Source organism: Balearica regulorum, chromosome 4, assembly GCF_011004875.1.
Source record: "Balearica regulorum gibbericeps isolate bBalReg1 chromosome 4, bBalReg1.pri, whole genome shotgun sequence".
Lineage (NCBI taxonomy): Eukaryota > Metazoa > Chordata > Aves > Gruiformes > Gruidae > Balearica > Balearica regulorum.
The window spans coordinates 53,652,614-53,675,177 of record NC_046187.1 but is presented as its reverse complement, the minus strand read 5'-3'; the positions used below and the strand labels follow the sequence as shown (position 1 = coordinate 53,675,177).

At 37.0% G+C, this 22,564-nt stretch overlaps 1 protein-coding gene across 1 annotated transcript in view; it reads right to left on the bottom strand.

Annotated features, from left to right (window-relative positions):
- Positions 1-22,564, bottom strand: part of NFXL1 (nuclear transcription factor, X-box binding like 1) — a 49,497-nt gene that overhangs the window by 3,950 nt on the left and 22,983 nt on the right. The window contains exons 16-21 of the mRNA XM_075752209.1: positions 19,839-19,979; positions 17,223-17,389; positions 15,984-16,053; positions 9,096-9,200; positions 7,785-7,871; positions 4,303-4,356 (exon numbers count right to left, since the gene is read on the bottom strand). Coding sequence (XP_075608324.1) covers positions 4,303-4,356; positions 7,785-7,871; positions 9,096-9,200; positions 15,984-16,053; positions 17,223-17,389; positions 19,839-19,979 — 624 coding nt within the window. The remainder of the gene's footprint in view (positions 1-4,302; positions 4,357-7,784; positions 7,872-9,095; positions 9,201-15,983; positions 16,054-17,222; positions 17,390-19,838; positions 19,980-22,564) is intronic.

Here is a 22,564-nt window from a genome sequence, read left to right as displayed (position 1 = left end):
CAGTTTCAGGGTGATGCCCGGAATGAACAGTAGGATCCTCTGATCCCTGTTCCTCATCCCCCTCCACATCCCTTTAAAAGGGTATCAAGAGAATACAGACAAAACTCATTTTAAGGTACAAAGCTGAAATAAAACTGGAATTAGGCAGCCTGGAACAAAGAGTGTAAGACTGGGTTGAGACCCCAATGAGGAGCCATCTAAATGCTAGGAAAATCAGAAAAGATACTCTAAAGGAGAGTTGAGACAGACTAAAACCAGAAAAGGTCTGATGATTATCTGGATTTTTGGGTAGAGCTGTCAGCTACTAGAGAAAGCACGGGACAAGGAGCTAGGGAGCACAGAGGCCAGATGAACTGAAAGAGAGGAGAGAGATGGGAGCGGCAGAGCGCAGCAAGCCGGGACTGGCTGGGCAAAAAGGCGCAAGACTGGGCTGAAGCAAAGGAAACATGGACAGTGAACAGAGACAAAGCCTGGCCATGAGAGGAAATAAATCTACATGACTACTACTGTAGTGCTGCCAGGAAGAGAGGGACTAAGACAGTAACATAGGTGCATTACAGAAACAAGAATAAGAGTGTTTTGGGAAATGGGCAGAGAAGTAGTCCAGTAAATACAATTTTCCTTTGGAACTCAAGATTGCCTGATGTCTGGTCTTCCTCTACTGACAGCAAACATTTGTCAAGAGTTTCACAAAGTGGATCTTGCTTCCCTTCTTGTGCCAGATACCACTGTTAGCAAGAGAAAGGGACCCATTTTGATGTCTGTTCCTTTGTACCTAATAAAGGCAGAAATTGTTGGCACTTCTCTGACGATATGGGAGAAAAGTTCAGACAAAGTTCCACAGCCTGCCATTTGAAACAAGATTACTTTCAACTAGCTAATCCTCCTTTGGAAAAGCAAAGTATTTTAATGAAACAGTTTTTCAAAATCCAAAATCTGGAGGCAAGTGCAGGGTTCTTAAGGTTTTACAGATAATATAGCGGTATTTCATTTTACACAGACGCTAAATAAAATTTAGGGCTTCTATAGTTATGATATACTTGTGATCTGTAAGTTTTAAAAAGCAGAGTGCTTCATGAATTGCAGTAATCTGAATTAAAATATAGGGCTTGAACAGTTATATAATAGTGACTGAATTGCTTTCCTAGTGAACTTTATAAAAACCCAGCTAAAAATAAATCCATCATAAAAAACAAAACAGACTGAAAAAAGGTTCGTGGGAACAGAATATGAGAAAGAAGCCATCACTAGCCTTGAAAAGCTACCTATGGATTTTATGCAACTGTCATTGTTACCAAAGTGTCACCTCAATGATCTCTGAATAATAAAGTAATGGTTGTGCCCAGTCTTCCAACTACCTTAATTTTTCAAGCTAAACAGGCTCAAGATTTTTATTCAGAGTAAGAACCCAACTTCTTTGTGTATAAACATATTAAAACTAAAATGAAATGCATTTATTTAAACTGTATACTCGAAACAATTTGATGTCAGATAATGCCTAGTTTAGTGTTGCTCAGGTACTGGATTTTGCTCCCTCATGTGCTATTCTCTATATTCTTCCTGCACTAGAAGGAGTAGCAGCCCCAGGGAAAATGTAGCTAAATGAATGCAAACAGTGACTATACAGACACAAAATATATATCCTGAAATTGCAAGTCTTGTATTTTATGGGAGGGGTGGTGCGGTGCACACTTGACTTTTTTAACTTCTAAGGAGCTGTTAAAACATTTTTCTTTCTAAGAAAAATGGAAACAAAATCTTTCATACAACTCATTAAATTAGAATTCAGGTCTGAGACCTCTACTTTCAGTGTTGAAACTCTTGACTATTACCAGTTAGCTTGAAAATTTAAACTAATCTTTTACACTAGAGTGGGACAGAGAGAGAGCTTGGTCTGAATTGTTTAATAATCAAAGCACTGATCTTTTTTCCACCTCTAGCAATTGTGAAAACCCTGGCCTCAAGCGGTGCCTCTGAATTAGAAGCAGAGGGAAAGTTTGGCTGCTAGGACCATGACGAGAAGCCTAACCAAGCCATCTCCCTTCCACTAAGAAACAAGTGATTCCATCTGTAAATGATATTAGCAGAAGCTGCTACCAAATATAGCAAATACCCAAATATAAATGTGCAGACTTACCAGAGCACTAACTAGTTTGTATATAAAGGATTTAATGAAGTATTAATCAAAACAGGTCTTAAGAAGCTGTGAGGAACAGATGAACTGTCTATATAAAAATGTGCTAATGAGATCAGGAAGGTGGTACTAGATACAAAACTTTGGTCAGAAGAGAGTCTACTCAATAAATATAAACTCTTAATGTGACCCAACACCCTATGATAGTGATGTCCTCCATTTTGCATCACCAGATGGCAGATTATGAGATCAAATTGGAAAGGAAGCAATTTTAGATAAAAGGCTGCAGTACCTGAGGTTAGTACTTGTATGTAATTCTAGAGTGTATTTATTAGTTACTGTCATCCTACTTTTTTTATTTCTCCTTTTTTTTTTTTTTTTTACTACTGTTGTCCTGCTGTTTGTTATTGTGCTATATAACTGGTCACTCTTAATTAACCTTTTAATAGGCTTAATTATGTATAGGTGAATTCTTCTATCCCTGAAGCTGCATCCATCACAAGACATGAACGCAGCAGCAGTTGCCATATATTGCAGAAGGGTACTGTTGGACTGCAACTATGAGACTTGGGTGAACATACAGGTAGAAAGCAACAGTAGTGCGACTGCAGAGGGAAACAATCACTGCTGAAGAATCAAGACAAAAATAACGTTGTGCACTACGTTGGTGGAGTGAATCTGCTACAGTTTTACAGGAGCCTCGTTACTGCAACTTTACTAGAGGGACTGTAAGTTGAGTGATTTTGAGGCAGAAATCATTAGTAAGTGGGATAGCTTCTGGAATGCATGACAACACCATTGGTGCAATACAAACACCAGCAACTTTGAACTTCTAGCTCTGGAATTGTAAGCCTGTTCTTTACACATGTAAAAAATGTCCATTAGCAGACTTCAGTACTTAGCCTGCAGAACCATCAGTTATAGATTACCTCTGCCTAACAAAACGTTTCAGACACCCGTATGCAAGCTACGCTTCCTGACCTGTGTCCCAGAACTAACATTTCCAAGGTCAACTGAGAGAACAAGAAAAATTAGATGAACTGTCTATGAGTTGTACGAGGGAATATGTGATCAATATTGTAGGACAGTTGAGGCATGATTGTAACAAACATCACAAGACGATCACAGAACAGTGCCTGGTCCACTGAACAACAGGTACATAACTTCACACTGATGAGTAGACACACTCCCCTTTGAAAAACAAAAGCAGGCCTTGCTAGAACATTGGCTGGTAGACATAACGCTTCATAAAGTCTCTAGGCAATTAATCAAATTATACATAACAGAAGTTGCAACCACAGAGAAACTGTCTATCCTAATGAGATTGGGAGAACGGTACAAGAGCATTGGGTCTGCAAGTAAGCCTCCCATGCCCCGTTTCAAGCCACAGCACTGCGATCAAAACGGAGTGTGACATCCAGGTGAAAACACAAGTATCACCTAATACATAACTGTTGTGATAACTGTCAGAACACACACACTGGACTTAGAATATGATTCGGTGTCAAATGCTCAGGCACAGGCACACGTGCGCGAACTGGATGGAAGGAGTGCAGTAAGGCTGTAGCCTCCTGAGGACAAACCTGACCTAGCCATCACCACCAAACGTACTGTTATTGCCCAAAATACAATTAGTATTAGTGTCTCCAGGCAGCTGGCACAGAATCCTCTTGGATTACAATGCCGACAACATATGCTCACCAACAACAGCAATTACAGTAAATACACATTTCTCCTCCCTCCAGAGACCTTGAAGGTCAAAGACTCATTTAGGCTCCCTCATGCTTTCATGATGGGAGGAAGGAGGGAAGCTTCACCCAATATTTAAATCTCTACAAAGGCTATTCACCAATTCTGTGGAGTTTATACATTATAAAGCATTCAATTAAAATCAAGAGTACTTAGTATTTTAAAAATAAACTACTATACACAGTTATACTGTGTATACAGATTAAACTAATTATCATTTTGCATAAAATTATGAAAATTGTTTGGGAAAACGTGAGCTCTTAACCATTGTAAGTCATTCACACCACACATCTTGGAGTAAGGTAACAGCTGACAGGAATGACTGTGCATATCACATTACAAGCTATACATCTTTTGTTGCATATAAATGAAATAATTTACTAACAAGAGCAGGGGGGGGAAAGAAGAAAGCTTGATACCTGTTGTCTTCGTTTCTCTTCTTCAATAGCAGCTTTGGCTTCTGCCTCTTTGATCTGTCCAGACACACAAAGTGATAAGCAACTGTTGTAAACAGCAGCTAAACCTGTTTTCTTATAGAGTCATAGTTACTCCTATAGAATGGTTCTCAGCAAAAGTGAGCAAAACTTCCATCAAATGAGCTCTTAACTTATTCAGATTACAAAATAGTCTCAGAAAATATCTCCCATTTGGAAAACATGGAACATACAATGGATGCTACAAGGGTATAAATTTATAACTTCTGACTTCAACTTGACAAGCTCAACTGGCAAATATAAAACCTAAAAATAATAGTTTGTTCACTAACAACTAGGAAAATCCCTAAAGACAGTTATTCTCAGTTTTCAGCAACTTTATCCTCAATTCAATATACTTTAAACATACAGATAATTTGTATATATGTATATGATCTCTATATGTGTACCAAATATGACATATATGGGGTAATGCATAACCAAACAGCTTTAAAGCCCTTGATGTAATGGAAACCAAATTAATTAAAAATGCTCCACCATCAGAAAGTCATATGAAAAGAAGTCACGGGATACATTACAATTGATAATTCTACAGAAGTGTTTTGTAGTATTCAAGAAAGCAAATTAAATGCTAGAAATTATTAAGAAAAGAACGGTACAGAAAAAATTGCACTTGATGCACTTGAATCTTAGCTCCTGCATTCAGTTTTGGTCCTGCAATAACAAAAGAATGTAGAATCATAGAATCATTAAGGTTGGAAAAGATCTCTAAGACCATCGAGTCCAACCGTCAACCTGTATGTAAAGCCTGAATATATACAAAGGACAACAGGATGGTGTGGCTTCCATCTAAAGTGACACATCAGTAGGATTCATCAGGTGACTACAGGGCACAAAATCGGAAAAGTGTGAAGTTGCCAAATAGGGATAAAACATCAATAATTATTTTTCATAATACAAAAGCAAAGGCATAAAATGAAATCACCAGGAGGCTGGTTCATAACAGAAGGAAGTATTCTACTCCCACATAGTGTTTGGCTAAATCTAGAAATTCAGTGCTAAAGGATGGTTATAGATGCCAAAAGTTTATGTCAACTGAAAAACAGTAAGGCATGCTAACAGGAGATAAATCCAACAAAGACCATTAAACAGAAAGACACCAGTTCGATCTCTAAAATTCCCACAGTCAGAGATCACCACAGTAACAGAGGTAACAAGAAGAATATCCTGGGGAAGTGTACATGTCTCCCTTCTTGGGTACGTTTCTTGGACCTTTAGCATTGCAGCCACTGAATCACTACCTTAGAAAACTTAGATGTAAAAATCCAAATAATAACTTGGAATGAAAAACTGTCTTGATCCTAATAACTGGATGATTTGTATCTAACAGTGACAATAATTTACCAAACATGGTTTGCACAGGTGGAATTTGTTCTAAGCAATTTGCAATTCAAGAGCTCTTGACAACTAAGGAGAAAGCACATGCTTTAGCACACTGTAGCTCAAACAGTGTGCATCGAGGACAGGGTCAATAGAACAGTCCTATTTGCAGGTTTTCAGACAATTTTTTAAATTGCTAAACCATATATCAAATAAAACCATTATTGAGAATTTCATTAATCTAGACACAATGGCAGAGTCTCTCTTTAGAAAAGTCTATAAAAGACCTTTCCAGGCACGCACATTGGAAATTGCAGTCTGGCGTGGAAAAACTGCACAACTAGCCTCCTGGTATTTCACTGCCATCTAACGGCAGAACTTCAGCTCCAAGAGAAAAAGTGACCCACAAATGAAAAAAAAAAGCAACAGAAGAGCTGCTTTTTCAGACTGGTGTGATCCTATTTGCATAAGATACATAGGTATAATACACATAGATAGAGGAGAGCTTAACCATTATAATCATAGTATGGAAAAAGCTTTCTAGAACTCTTTCTTTAATAAAACGTACAGTAAAAAAAGCATTCCTTGGGAGGGCATACTCACCAGCTGCCATACACAAAGAGTTTTATTAAGAGTTAACACACTTTGGTTTTGGAAATTGATGGCTGTTTAGCAGCTGTGCAAATTAAATTATCTTTGTAAATGTCTGCAGTTTTTAACAGACTTTTTCCAGTCTTGACACATTAAACAGTAACCAACATAATCAACTACTTTTGTCAAGTGCATATAATAGCCCATTCTAGTATGTCATTTACAAGTCAACACAGGCTACAAAAAGCTGCCTAGTAAGAATTTAAATAGAACTTCATAACTTCATAAAAAAACGCCAAACCAAATAAATCCATGTTGTTCTGCGAGGAAGGCACACGTAGCTAGGTTATGCCACGCAGTATGTCTGTGGCACTGCTTATAGCAGAAACTTGTAGTCGTTTGCTCATTGCATTAGACCATTCCTCCCCGTGGATTACAATGTTGGGGGCGAGAAATAGGAACTAGTACCTGCTGAAGTAAAACAGTGGCTGATGCTGCACTGCACCACACCGAGACACACTGCTGCGTCCCAGCTCACACAGGCTCTTGTGAATTCACAGTGCTTCAGTGCCCTCCAGGTCCTATGAACTTATCTTCACCTCTTCCTGGAACTGTTTGTTATGGTTGGGATTTTCTAAAGGTATATCCCAAGAGTCTTAGCATTTGACCTGCTTGCAAACTTGCAGGGTTTGGTTTATGTCGTACTTGTTAGAACTTGCCAATCAATCCTGAAAGTCTGAGCAGCAGCTGACAAAAGTCAGCTTTACCCATTGAGTTTTTGGCTTGTACCTCTACTACATCTAACACTTACCTGATAAAAAACAAGTTATGCATCAATTCTGTGTTTTAACAAAAGGTTTATAAGAGAAAGGTTGATATTCTGTCTCTCTGGATGACAGCATGCAACAATTTCTTTACTTCATAAAACAGAACTAGGGAGAAGTCATGTTTACAGCAGGCTAAAAAGTATACTGCAATTGCTGAAAAATCTCCATTCTTCTGGTACAGGGTAACTAATACAGTGTGACAGGATTACACTCTTCCTGTTGGACAAGTTGAGCATTTGACGGCTGCAAAACTTTCACAGGAAAGAGCAGATCTAAAAATGCCCTGTGAAGTGGCCTGGCCCCAATCCTACAGCACTAGTCATCATCAATGGCAACGTTATCACTGATCATCACTTGTTCTCAGTGGAAAAGGCAAGAATCAGTTCTAATAAAGTAACAACAAAACCAAAACCAACACCCCTCACACACGCACAGAGGAATGTTGTTTTAACATAGTATTTCACTGAGTTAATTAACACTGTCTACAAACACTGTAATTCTCCCCATTAAGCCAAATGCAAGTCTGAAAAAGTGGCTGCTATTAAACAGCACATCTACTTATGTTGTATTTTTTTGCTGGTATTGCCTTGAAAAAATAATTCTGTGTTCATTTTTTCCTACCTGTCTTGAAGCACTGAGAAGAAGTTATAGTTACAATGGACACATTACCTCGGATGCTTTCCGTTTCATTTCCTTGCATAATGCGTCGCATTCCAGCGAAACTTGGCCTTCTTGTATCTTGCTGCACTGCATTTCCTGTTAAGTATAAATTTGAGTCTTTTATAATCATTTCCATATATAAAATTTTAGTGATAGTGTCCCTTTCTTTATGAAAATAATTATAAAACATTTTTATTTAGTAAAATATTGGTTACACAGAAAATAAAGCTAATGGTTAGACATTATTTGAACCTGTAATTCTGTATTAAATTGTCCTTTTGTCTTTTTCTTCTTTCTGATATGCTCAGCTGAAATCAAGAATAAATCAAATAGTCCAGTTTAGTTTCTCCTCTCTTCTCTTTTTTTCACTTGTTTGCCTAGGACAAAGTAAGATAACCTTCTGAACTCTGGCAGAAAGAGCTAGCATTCAGAGTCTCACTAATTTCATATACATTCTCTTAACTGGCTAAGATTACAGGGCAAGGCCTGGTCACAGGAAAAAAAAATAATTCTCCCTCACACTTCCTGTCCTCCCCTAATATTGAAGAAAAAAGGTGGTTATCTGTAAGCAGAGACTGTTCAATTTGAAGCACTTGTTCTGTACGTGTCATCCTTTCTCCTGCTGAACAGCCCACCTGCAAGACTTTTGGTTGCACAAGACACTTCTTGGAGAAGCTGAGAAGTCTGGGGAACTGCAGTCTGGAAGGCTCAGAAGCTAACTGGGTTCAGAAAAATAATTTAAGCACCTTTTAATTAAGCCAGGTAATGCTTTTTCATTAAGTCATTATTATTTGCCAAGACTTCACATCAATTTCTGTTCTTCCCCTCATAATAAACTTGTTACATTACTCTGTCCCTTGTTTTTGCTAGAAGCTTAAGGATGCTGATGCCTGTGCTTGTTTTCACGCTTGCAGAGAACCATAACTGATTACATTAGTTAAGGATTCATGACATCTGTGCTTGTTCCAATTTATGTAATTATAAACTTTCCCAATACCTTTAGAAAAATGGTTTTTTTTCTTCTCAAATCACTCCAGGTCATCTGACTACTCTCCTAGTGGAGCTACAAAACTTCAAGGGTGCTTGAAGATAAAGCTATTGTAAGGCAGGCAGCTAACGTATTTTAGAACTAACAGAATTTTATATTCTCTAGTGAATCTTTTGATATTGCAGCCCAGATCTTCAGCTGATGTGAACTGTTATAGCTCTACTAGAGTAACTGGACCTATTCTAATCTGCACCAGAGACAATCCATCCATACAAGCCCAGGAACATACAAATAAAATATATTGTTCTCAAAATTTTAACTTAAAAATTTACCTTTTTCAGTCTCTTACAGAGACATCGGAGTTTAACCTTCTGGCTGCAGTTGAGAGGACAGCTACCTGAATGGCAAATCTCTTTACACCGGTGACCGCAGGGCAACTACAACGAACAAAAACCACAAACAACCCCCGCCACTGATAAATGATTGTAAAATTACAAAGAATGTATGAACTGATCTTATTTCAGACATAGCAGCTTAACAGAAAACTCTTCAGCTTATCATTTTTTCCACTTGTAAAATAGTTGATTTTTTTTTTTTTTTGGTGGCAAATGTTTGCTTATTTTCTGTATTTCAGTTCCCAGAGAACGATTTATCTTTTACTGGCACAGCTTGATTAAAATTTCTCCTTTCAAATGTTTCAAGAATAGTCATCTCCACAGTAATTTAAACAATGATTACCTTAGCTATCTGTATTTTGGGAATATGAGTAGATAAGATAAAAAGAAACTGAAAACTGAAATTAAGTGTGCTGTAGTAACTTGTAGATCAGAGTCAACAAAAGAAAGAGAGGAGAATGAGAAGCAAAAATACCACAAAACAAAATTTTGCATGGAAGAATCTTCTGAACTATGTAAAAGTCAAATACAAGTCACTAATATTCTTATCACGTACAAAATTTCACATAATCCTAAATTTCTGCATTTGACAGATTATCGCATTTTTGACACCTGTGAGATAGAGATTCTTTTTTAAAGCCAGTGTAATTTTTAACATTTATAATGAAATTATTGCAATTCAATTACTGTGTTAAGAACTGAGATACTAATTTAAATAAGCTGACTGTTAGGAATGTAGCAGTGGTCCTAGCATTATATTAGATAAAAAAAGACAAGAAAGCAAACAAATTTTTTCACTTTCTGTTAAGAACTTGACTGACAAGATACCCTGCTCATACACATACCCATAAGAAATCTTCACAATAATGATTTTTCATTTTCAATTACATAACCTAATACTGTTAATAACTGAAGGCAGAATCTCACTTAAGACATCCAATTGATTTATTTAGAGGTAGCTTTAAATCCCCAAACTATTTAAAATGACATTGGATAGTGTTCTTTATTAAACTTGAAATTTCACCTCTTCACTGTCATTGAGGGATTAACACAACTTGGAAAATGCTGTAAAACATACAGTTTTAAGATACATTGTTTCAAAATTGGAAATGTATACATAATACATCACTTAAGCCACAAGAATGAGACTACTACATAAGATAATTATAAAACCCAGGGGTATACACTTCTTGTTGATCAGTAAATTTGGATTCTCAGAAGTCCATTGGAACTGCCTCAACCTCTGAGCTAGTATCATGAAACACATACCTAAACAGAATACAAAATTTTCCAATTAAAAATTATGGAACAGACAAATGTATTTTCATGTCCATGCCAGTCAGAAACTATTATTACACTGACAGATACTTTGTGGTTTAGGCCCAGGTTTTTTAATCACTGTTTCAGCACATTTCACACAGGACTAGAAGGAACCTCTAAGCTGTCACTTTGAGTCCTGAAGTCCAGTCCTCCCAAAGGCAGGCACCTCCTATGATCCCTCTAGGACCGGATGAAGTCTTACCATGAAAACAGTCCCCCATTCTGCCCCCTTTCTACTGGTTCACTAAGGAGACTGTTCCAGGAGCTCACTACAAGATGCAAGAGCTTTTTTTGAATTTCCTACACTTATTCTAACAAGTCTGAACCCCTTAGTTCTTACCCTCATATTAAAATATTTCTCTACCATCCTTTCATAAAAGGCTCTTTATTTTCATACTATTCCCTTCACTGAATTACAACCAGCTTAAGTCAGTGTTTCTTGAATACAGTAGCCAGAACCGCATGTAATATTCCAAATGACATCTCAGCAGGAAGGACTTTGTACAATGTCTTAATTGCACCTTGTTCTTAATAGAATATCTTCCCCAATACATCTTCAGCTCTCATTTGCATTTCTTTTCAGCTAATGATGCTGTGACAATAAGAATTTCTGCTGTTTCCTGGGAGCTTATTATTAGCTTTGACATGCATGGTCTTACTGTTTTTTCTGTATCTAATAACATGTCCCAAATACATGTGTTGTGCAGATGCATTTCCTCAATTGTCATGTACTGACAACACTGCACAAATTTTCATCAGAAAATTCCAATGTTTTTTGGTGCCAAGGTCATTACGGAAAACAATGCAAGGTCAGACATCAATCCAATCCTTGGGAAATTTTCCTTATTGTTAACATCTCTTGCTCCAACTTTTCATTTTGTTTTGCTGTTGTTGTTCTTTTGTTGGTTTGGTTTTTTTTTAATTAAAAAATACAAGCAGTTGTTTCCTTTAGCCCACGTTCATCTTTGTATTAACTCTCTTCTGTATCTGAACTAGCTATTCACTAAGTGGCATTGACTCAATTGCTGCGCTGAAGCCTTATGTAGCAGATTTAATCTTTGCTTTATCTGGAGGGAAAAAATATAAATTGGTCATCTTATCAAACAAAGAATTTAGGTTTGTTCAGGTACAACCGATCATAAGCAGGTCTACCTTGCATTCTGCCTCATTTTGAAAAGATGAGGGGAGAAACTTGTCTTTAAGCCTTGTACACTACTGAGGTCAGACTACCACCAGCCAGCTTTGGGTTGGAAGGGACCTTAAAGATCATCTAGTTCCAACCCCCCTGCCATGGTTGCTCAAAGCCTCATCCAACCTGGCCTTGAACGCTTCCAGGGAGGGGGCATCCACAGCTTCTCTGGGCAACCTGTTCCAGTGCCTCACCACCCTCACAGTAGAGAATTTCTTCCTTCTATCTAATCTAACTCTACCCTCCTTCAGCTTAAGGCCATTCAAGACAGCAGCCCTCACTTCAGCCTCTGGGTGCTACTGCAATAAAATTTTTACATTACACACCATTAGAGCAAAATTTGCATAGCACAGAAATATGTTTAATCCAAACCCAAATTTACATTTAGTTCTCGGCACAGAGCTACACAGTTCACATCCACAGGGATGCAGGACAAGAATGAAGCTGTCAGTGTAACTTTCTTTTTAATCCCTCCAATGCAAAACCAACGTAAAAAAACCAACATCAAGAGGAGCAGTGAAATGAGTGGCGAAACATTTCCCCATGATCTCAGAAAACAAAAGCAATCCTATTGCTGCTTCTGCAGGATAAATAATGTAGTGGGAAAGGATTTTTTTCTGCTTGTTTTTAAGTGTCCATGCTGAGGTATTTGGCACTGAAACAGAAAGTGTGTGCCCCTCTAGATCTTTTTCACCATACAAGACCTCTTGTCAATAGCTCATGGACTAAAGGCCAAAATGAACAGGCTTTGTGCTTGACATGGCAAGGCCTTTAAAAGAAAGGGATTTAATCCACAGCTCCGAAAATGAAACAAAATCCTACAAGTATTTTCCCCATAGGCAATGCATTTAAATCTTAACATTATGTCTGAAGATGATAAAAACCGATCGACATTTATAGAGGCTTAAGCGATCTCCACCAGAAGGTAATAAACACAACCTGTTAATACACACTTCATAATAAAGAAAATAACCTGTTAATAAAACAGCATTTTTGAGCAGCAGTCCCAAAAGATAAGTTTATCACTTTTAAAGGGGCAGACTCTTCAGCTGAAAGCGTGGCCCTGCTTCCAGAGATCTTACAAAAACCTCCACTGCTTAAGCCAGACACTGAGGAAAATCCTTTCATTACAGACCAAAGCTGTACATTTGCCTTTTAAAATTAAATTTTCGCAACCCACATACATTTTCAAGGTGTGTTTACAGAATTCAATTAAGCAGTCTGGAAATAAATTTATTTTAAAAAAGATATGCATACTCTTCAAATTTATGACATTGTCTCTACCGCACCATCATGTTAAAATAAATTTATCACAATGGGGTCCCATATGTCACATCAAGACAGTAGCAGAGTACACAGTAAAAGTACAAAGTACAGTTATTTTGTCAAAAAATACTAATTACATAGAAACAAAGTGTTAAACATAAATCCACAAATACAGATATTAATACATAAATGATGAAAACTGATGGACTGTTAAAACTTCTATATAAGAATTGTCCCAAAACATCCGCAAACATGATCATAAGAATTTAATCACCCCTGATTAAAAAAAAAAAAGTTAAATTTCCTTCAACAGGATATTTTGTTATTGCTACCAAACAAGAGCAAGAACTTTTTAATTAAAGCTTCTCATCTACCAGCTGTGGTAGTATCAAAGACTTTGCTTTGCCCTAAAGCAGAAAGGAAATTTGAGCTGTACTGTTTAACACTAGAAGTCATTTTTATACTTTTATATTGCCATTGCCAAAACAAAAGCATGAAACCTTTCAAGACTTTCAAGTTCCTGTTGTATTTTTTCAAGGCACCAGACAATATAATTGATTTGCATATCCCCAATGTACTGTGCTACCAGTAATTGAAATATGTTAGTACACTGTCTATCACAATTTCCATTAACCAAAAAGAAAAACACCTAAAAACTAAGACTCCAGTAAAATACTGTATTCTACTAAACCTAAGATGCACTATGCTAAGCTTGGTGAAGTTACAGTGCATATGAAGTTACCAAAATAGGACCTGAGGAAAGTAGGATGAACTGTAGCACAAAGATATGAACTACCTGAAGCAGGACTGTACTAATACTTTTATGTTTCCTGAAAGCCAGTAAGAGCTAGAGCTAGAATCACAGGAAGGGAAGGGCATGCATTTTTACATCATCGATTACACTAAAAAGATTCTCTGAATAGCAGAAGCTGCATAAACCTTATTTTTCAAGGCATCTATAGGAATGAGAATTTTAGAGTTAAATAAAAGATTCATAAAACTGAAGTGGACTCTTGTCCTAAGCTGGCTTTCACATCCTGCTGAATTAAGTAAAAAAAGACATAATCTGTGGCACAGGGCAATTCTGAACTGCTAGAATTCAGGACCACTACTAGATGGATTTTAAATCCCAGACTGAGTCTTGGGAATATGTCCAGAAAAATCACAAGTTACATTAATCAAAGTCAAAGATGAGATATGGGGGAAAAAAAAATATCTGAAGAGAAGCTGAAGTACAAGAACACATAGTTCATGTTAAGAGATTATAAGCACTCTTGAAAATAAAGAGGAGGAAGTCTTGGAGCAAATAAAACCAAAGTAACAGAGAGGGAAATGAAAGGACAAAATTAAGAGGTAAATGGACAATGAAATAATATCCAAAAGTGTACCCCCGCCAGGAAGAGAGCTTTCAGACATCCAGATGAGAAAACTGTGACAGGCACATTCATTTACAGTAAAAAGAAATCAGAAAGGCATCTACAAGGGCAAAAAGCAGAAGATACAAGTAGGCACACAGCACAGTCTTTCTGTTGGGGTTAACACAATCTTGTCTGAAAAACAGGAACAAAGACTGTTTGGAAACAAGCAGGAATCCTGTGAATTTTTGCATTTACTCAAATCCACAATAAATTTTATAGTAAAGGCAAGGATTCAAATTTGATGCTTCTGACACTGGAAAATAATGAAACAAAAGAAAAGTTTTGAACCTATGTTTATTAGGTTGAGGCAGAATTCAGAACTACAAGAGATGAGGTAAGACGACAAATCTCAGACTAGAGGACATGAGAGGTAAGCCAGCATAAGGGAACTGAGTGGAAGCAGGGAAGAACGGGTTGAATCAAGTTATTTATGAGTGCCACCTAAATATTGCATGAGACAAAGAGACTCAACTACACAGTAAAAGACCAAACCAGAACAACAAAATAGTAAGTGATTATGGGATAAAGTATTTTCTTTAGTACAAGCATTTTTATTGCAGGGAAGGAGAATTTCTCAGAAATTCTGGAGAGTTTAGCAGTGAAAACACTTTCCAAAATATTCCTGACTATTCTTGGTTTTCCACTTCATAAATTTCCTAACCCTACGGCAGGAAATGGAGTGAAGAAAGGGCTGTCATTCTCACTACAATTAATGACAACTAAAGAACAAAGATACAATAATAAGTAATGCATGGATTTCTGAAAGCACACAAGCAGCATATAACAGCACTATGAGGGACAAGGAAGAAGTCATTTGGCCCATCCCTCATGTCTTCCAGCAGTACTATCCACAACTGGACAAATCCTGATACATGTCTGAGCTGTTACTGATGAAAATTTGGTAGCTTCTCCAACCAGCTTGTCCCCTGCTCCACAAGCTTTACTACTCAGTAGTAGTATTTAACATGAATCTTCCTTACTGATGCCTAAATACACTGGTTCATAGCCTAAGCATTATGCAATAAGGATGTTATTTTCTTTACAGCAACCCTTTAGATATACCAGATACAGCAGAAAGATTAACTGGCTTGTCTTCTATTTCACACTACTTAACATATATTTCACTAACGCAGCAGGGCATGATTAACTCATCTCACTTGTTAAGTATAAAATCTCCCCGCTGCCTGCAGAATTGTTACACAGACAGGGAGTACTAGGCCTGCACTTAGACAAGAACAATCACAAGCACAATTCTCAGTATTTTCTTTAATCAAACAGCATCCAATTATTTTAGAGATATAAATTCAAGATGAGTTTTTAACCATGTTAGAGGACATACTCTTCCACAATGAACCTCATCTGCATGCTTAAACATTCAAGTCATTAATGCCTCGGAGACAAATCTCTGATCCTTCAATATAACCTTCCAATCTGACAGCAAGACATGAATAACTGTCCTCTGAGTACAGTTCACTAATTACCTTCACATCTATCATTTAGCATATTCATTTAGGCTAAGCTTCTCTAGTTTGCTTGGCCTATGAAACTATATCAAAAACCCTACAAAAATGTAAAATCCACAAAATTCCACACATCCATCAAATCAAGTATTTCTTTGTTAATATGGCTTACCTCTTTTGGACACTGATTTTTGCAGGAAATAAGAAGCTCCTTTTCTTTTAAATCAGCACATGTTAGTTTTCTGTAAAAAAAAAAATGTATTTGTGATAAATTCCAAACTAAAACCAACAAAAGTCAATAAAATTAGGGGTATATTTTAAGTATATCTTACTGTAAAGAAAAGTGGGTTCATTTGTCCACATCCTGTGGGACTAAGCTACATTCTTTTACAGACAAAACCACATACATTTAGAGGATCCGAGGTACTTTAAAGAAAATGCACAAAGAACATACACGCATGGGATGAATGTTTTCAGAGCAATAAGTAGAGAATAATGCTTAAATCTACAAGTTCTATCTTATATTTAGCAAAGCCTAGCTTACCTGCTATCCACACACAAATTATTAAAAAGCAGTACAAATGATTATTAAGTTTTGCAATTAGAACAGCCAGAGTTAGAAGGATAGTAGCTGTAAAAGCCTTTTACACTAACTACATCAATTCTAATTCTTGTTATAAAATTCTTCTTTACACACTGTAAAAGAACCACATATAAATCAAACATTACGTAGATTACTATTGTAGTGGTTTAGTCCCAGCTGGCAACTAAGCACCACATGACTGCTCGCTCACTCCTCGTCCCAGCTGGGATGGGGACGAGAATTGGAAGAAAGGCAAAACTCGTGGGTTGGGATAAGGACAGATTACTGGGACAGCAAAGGGAGACAGAAATAACAACAACAATACTACTTACAAAAGAATATACAAAGCAGGTGATACACAATGCAATTTGCTCACTGCCCAGAACCCAATGCCCAGTCCATCTCTGAGCAGCGATCCCCCAGTCAGTTGCCCCCTTATATACTGAGCATGACATCAAATACCCCTTTGGATAGTTTGGGTCAGCTGTCCTTTCTGTGTCCCCTCCCAGCTTCTTGTGAAAATTCACTCTATCTCAGCTGAAAATCAGGACAGTAGATTACTATATATTTGCATAATTCAAAATATTACTGTATTATAAAAACCAGTTCTGCTCATGAGACTCCATGCATTTATAATAATTTTAGCAGTAATACCAAATAAAACACTGGCAAATTTAAAATAGAAAAAAACTCCATTATATTACAAATTATAACTTTCAAGAGAAATTTGATAACTTGTCATAAAAGTAGCTCCCATCCCCAGAAATTTCAAATGGTTTCCAGTTAGTAGCATTCAAATAAAAAGTTGGATTCAGTTCTGAGACTTACAAGCATTCAATATACAGTATTGATAGTTTGCAGTGACACTTTATTTTAAGCATCTGGAGACATGATGGGCAATCTCCAGGATGACAGGGCAAAACACATCGGTGAGGACAGCCAGATGGCCGGGGCTTGGTACATTCCTCTTCACACTGCAAACATTCTGGACCTGCCTAACAAAATAAAAACAAAGTATTAAAGAAAGTGCAAAACATTTGTTTGTAAGACACCATTAACAACATTAACATAATCTTTTATATAGAAGAAAGAGTTGGGGTGGTTTTGCGAAGGGAATCCAGCTATTAACTAAGATATCCCTCAAGCAAACATAATTATTAAAATATGCTTTTAAAAGAAAAGCAGAAATGCCCGTGTTTGTCAGTCAAAGAAACAGAGTTCTATTTTGCTTCCTGGGCATAAAAGGACCTCTTTAATATTAGTGCTTTGGAAAAATCATCATTAGGCCTGTTAATTCTCTATGGAAAACTGTTCGAAAAAGAAGTAATTTCATATTCAGAACTAACTTTTCCCACCCACCACGTTATTGTAATACTTTAGTCACGTAATACTGCTCTGTAATACAGGGGTGGGAAAGTTTGTTTGCTTGATTTTAAGAAGCAAACTTTAAGTCATTTCATTTCCATACATGTATGACAGTTTGTATAATCTTCCAAAAAGTATCAGCTTAGGTATATGTTGGGAGCTGCTAAAGTGTTGCTTCTACTCCATATACTATGCACAAAGTCTACAAGAGCTGTGGTGTCATTCTCATTCCAGGTGATGCGATCAACATCAGCACAGTAAATTAAGTTACATTTCTATTCATATTGTTATCTTAAGAACTCATCCAGACCCCAGTCTGCAATCAAATACACACAGATAGATTGACATGATTTACCAACTGAATCTACACAGCACAGTATTTAAGGCCCATCACCACATTCAAATATTGTTTCACAGAAGTCAAAGTAAAGCCAAGTTATCCAAGAATGAAGCTACACAATGCTTTCCCAAAAGGACTAATTCCATGCCAACATTCCACTATATGCTATTCAAAGTAATGGCATAAGGATTTAAGTTTCTAATACAGTTTTCCTCCATTTTCTTCCCATCCCCTTTTCTTCACCTTTGTACGGTGACCATTTACAAAACCTAAGCCCCAAAAATTCACATCTAAGAAAGACAATAGCAACTGAAAGTATTTAAGAAACTGTGATATAAAATTTAACACGCAGTAAAAACAAACAGCTGGCCTTTCTGCAACATTTTCTAACACAACATGCAGAACAAACCTAAATTCCAGACAGAAAAATCACTACTAAGACATATAAGCAAGAAATTTCATCAGCTCTTTTCTGACTACATCCACATTTAGTCTATCAAAACAACAGAACAAAAGCTCTAAAGGTCAAAACCAACCTGAGTTTATAAAAATTCAGAGAAAACTGAGAAATGGAATTAACCCATAATTCACATGCACATAGACTCCTGTTTTCTGAGAATGCATCGTCTCATTCAAAACAGAGCTAGGAATAATCCTGACCCGCTCACATTTTAATTGGTTTAACTGAAGGAGTAGACAGATAGCCTCTGATAGTCCTAACTGGAGATGCTTAGACTACTATCACTCTTAGTATTTACTGATGTCACTCTATTGCTGCAGGTTACGGTTCCACAAGTTGCATTAACAGCTCATACTCCTCAGACAAAAGTTCCACAATCATTAATAGAATAATATGGTAACTGCAATATATACAATTATTAGATGACCACATGACTTCAAGGATTGGAATCCACAGGGGAATCATTCTATTTAAGTTATATTTTAACTTACTGTTATATTTTAACACTTACATTTTGTACCCAACTGAATACTTGCTCAGTTTTCTAAACGCCCAGAGAGATCGTGCTGCAACTTTCATGAAGTAATGCTTCAAAAATTTAAAAAGCTGTTTCCCTCCAAATCCTGACTCTCTCAAAACACAAGCTATGTGCTTTTGACTGCTCAAAATTAGAACATTTTCAGCCTTGTACTTACTTTTATTTTTGTTTCGTATTATCTTCAGCAACTAACACCTACAGCTTTTTAATCGCATAAATGAGTTTCTAGTAGACACTGATAAACAGAAATAGATCACCCAGGTGCTTTTTTAGAAGTCTTCACCTATTCTGCAACACTTCCAGTGCTCTCTCCTAAAGATCTGCTAGCCTCCTCAACCCATTTACAGGTCTCCTCAATAAATAGCTTCCCCAGTAGATTGCAAGTGCATTTGTATATAGGGGTTATCAGTAATTCACTTAATCTTGACAGTTATAAAAACTGACTTTAGAAGAGACTTGTCAAGAGTGTTAAATAAGGTTTTGATGAAAACAAAGTAACATAGGTTAACATAAAAAAGTGTAGCATTTGCAAAATATGTAATATTGTCTCAGTTTTATAGTCCAAAGAAGTATAGATTAACTAAATGTCACAGCATCAAGGGGAACAGAACACATGCAAGTCTCCCAGTGGAATCTGGACTAGATCCTATGCCTTCCAGCTGCAAATTCTTTATCTTCCAGTTAAAACTGAAGACAATGTATAAAATATACGAAAACAAACCAAAAAGGAAATCGACCTACCTTCTTTCCATCTGCACTACTGTTCAATTTAGTAACGCGATGACATTCTTTCATACAGGTGTGATTCTGACAATCAAGAAGCCGCCCACAAAATCTTTTACATGAGTAGGGATTTGCAGAGTGACACGGTAATGGACTAACCTAAAAGTTAAAAATAAATATAAATATGCAGATAGTGTATATATACACACATCGCACATGTGTGCTGTGTGCGATACATATATATACACTATATATATGTATGTACACACATACACACACAAAGGCACATTACAGAGAAATTTTGGTTCTTGAGTATCTTTGTTAAAAGAAGAAAACCAGTGCAATGTCTATTTGACCTTTTTTTTTTAACAGACTTTAGGTTCCCATCCCAACATAACCACACACATTTGTTTTACACTGATCATGCCAAGTAAAAAAAAAAAGACTGCTTTATTAATTAAACAAGCCATCGAACTTTTCCAACATAATTTTTTTTTTTTTAAACAGAATAGTACATTCTTGAATCTTTTATTGTGATTTATTCCTTCTTTCTGAATTACACTCGTGCCTTCCATTGCAGAAGGCAGTTACAGTTTGCTTTCACAGGACTAATTGTGTTGTGGTCATCATAAACTTAGAACATTTTACAATTCTACAAACAGAAAACAACCTGCAAGCCAGAAATTCTAAAAACCAAATACTGACTCTATCAAATATAATTCCCAGGAGTGGGAAAGAGAAGAAGAAATGACTCTATGACAGGACTAGGATTTTAATGTCTTATGATATATTTGTATTTTCTAATTTGAGGTTAACACTCCAGTTAACAGAGCTTTGTAGTACTATTCAGACCATCTACTTCAAAGCTTTTAATCTTCATTGGTACTGAAATGGAGTGTAAACTCATAACTTGGTTAACTAGGTTACTTTCCTAAAGTTGAATAGTACAAGTCCCTCCATACCACAAGTATTAGAGGAAACTCTCTGTTCCCATTTTCCAACCATTATATAATATTCACAAGAAAAAAATTATTTTCTGTGATGCTGTCAAAACAATTAATTTTTTCCCCTTAGTATCATGATCATTTCACAGAGAAAAAACAGAAACTATTTGTGATGTTATTACACAATAGGCTACTGTGACATAACTCACTTTGACTAGACTAAGGGTTTGATTTTGTGTTGCGGCTTAAGTTGACTGAACAGCTTTGTACTGTACTCCTTCCTTTTCTCTCTTCCAACTCTACAATCCTAATTGCACTCTCCTACCGCTTCCTTTGAATAAGTCCTACCACACACCTGTCCTCAGAGCAAGACAATTCAACTAATCAAAATTGAAGAAAAGGAATTAATAGTAAAAATTTGCTAGGTTTGCAAGTTGGTTGGTTGTACAACCAGGTGAGCACTGGAACTGAAATGAGGAAAGAGAGAACGGTCCCCCACAGGGCAGAGCAAGGGAGACTCTCCCTTCAGCACTGTTCATGTTGATGTCCCTCAATCCTAAAGCAAAAATATACAAAGTAGGATTTGAATCCATTTGCCAATAGAAATGTTTTCCAGGCTTCATTAAAAAAAAAAAAAAAAAAAAAAAAAAAAGACTGTACTCCACATCGAGTCACTGCAAAATGCAATTAATTCATGAGACTTCTGAACTCCTCATCCTGACACACCAAGAGTCTGTGAACAGGAGAAGTCTGCATGGCAGGCTGAACATCAAGCATGGAATACATAGGAGAAAACCATGAGGCTATCATGTCCAACTACTCTCACATCCCTACGTCAGAGCTGAGGCTCATGATGCTCCCTAAAGCACTAATACAACCATAGTAGGTAGTCTGAATGCCTGGTCATACTACCCCCTGCAAATATCCTACAACTCAGTCTCTGATGGCTTTGATGCTTCTGGTGACCAGAGGAGCAAAAGCCAGCAACAGACCTAATAAACGCACACCAATTACCAAAGCTTTTATCGTTCCTAATATGCTATAGCCCTTCTCAACCTCTTCCATCCCCCTCCTCCTCCTCCTTCCTCGGAGTCATAACTTCCTCTCAGTAGCAACATAAGTAGGCAAAGGATGCTGGAAGGCAAAAGAATGAAAGAAAGTGTACTGGACATTAAAATCTGCCACTGCCCACTTCTCTACCTTTCCTTGCTTCCCCACTGTCACTCTATTTTTTTATGACTGCTGGTTCTGCTGTGGCTCAGGTAATGACAGCAGATCAGGGCAATAACAGCAGATTAGCTCTATGGCTGCACAGTTCAACGATGCTGATGAGACTTCTTTTTACCAGGAGTTAGTCTTCTATCAGATAAGGACAAAACCACGAGATCCAGTTAAACTGAATTAGCAGAAGCACACAGACAGGTGGAGCATCCTTAAGTAGCATCCCTCAAGTACACTGGATGAGACGCAGTGTTGAACAAAGCCAGGGCAGTGAAGCACGCAAGCCAGCAATGGCAGCTTTGAGATGGCTGACTGCGGAGAGCATCCCAGCCCTCTGGCTGCGTCCATCACAGCTTCAGCTTTCCCCTCCCACTGACCTTCCTAAGTCTTGAGTCCAATAAAAGATAAGAGAGTCTTCTGGAATCAATTGACATTGTAGCCAATTCAATTCATTTAAACCTACATTGTATTTTCTAATTTTGTTTCCATTTCTTGACAAGTCAATCTGTTGTGGATATTAGTAATAAAGTCAAACGACAAAGTAGAGAAAAGTTTTACTTTCTGTAGTTGGAATGCATT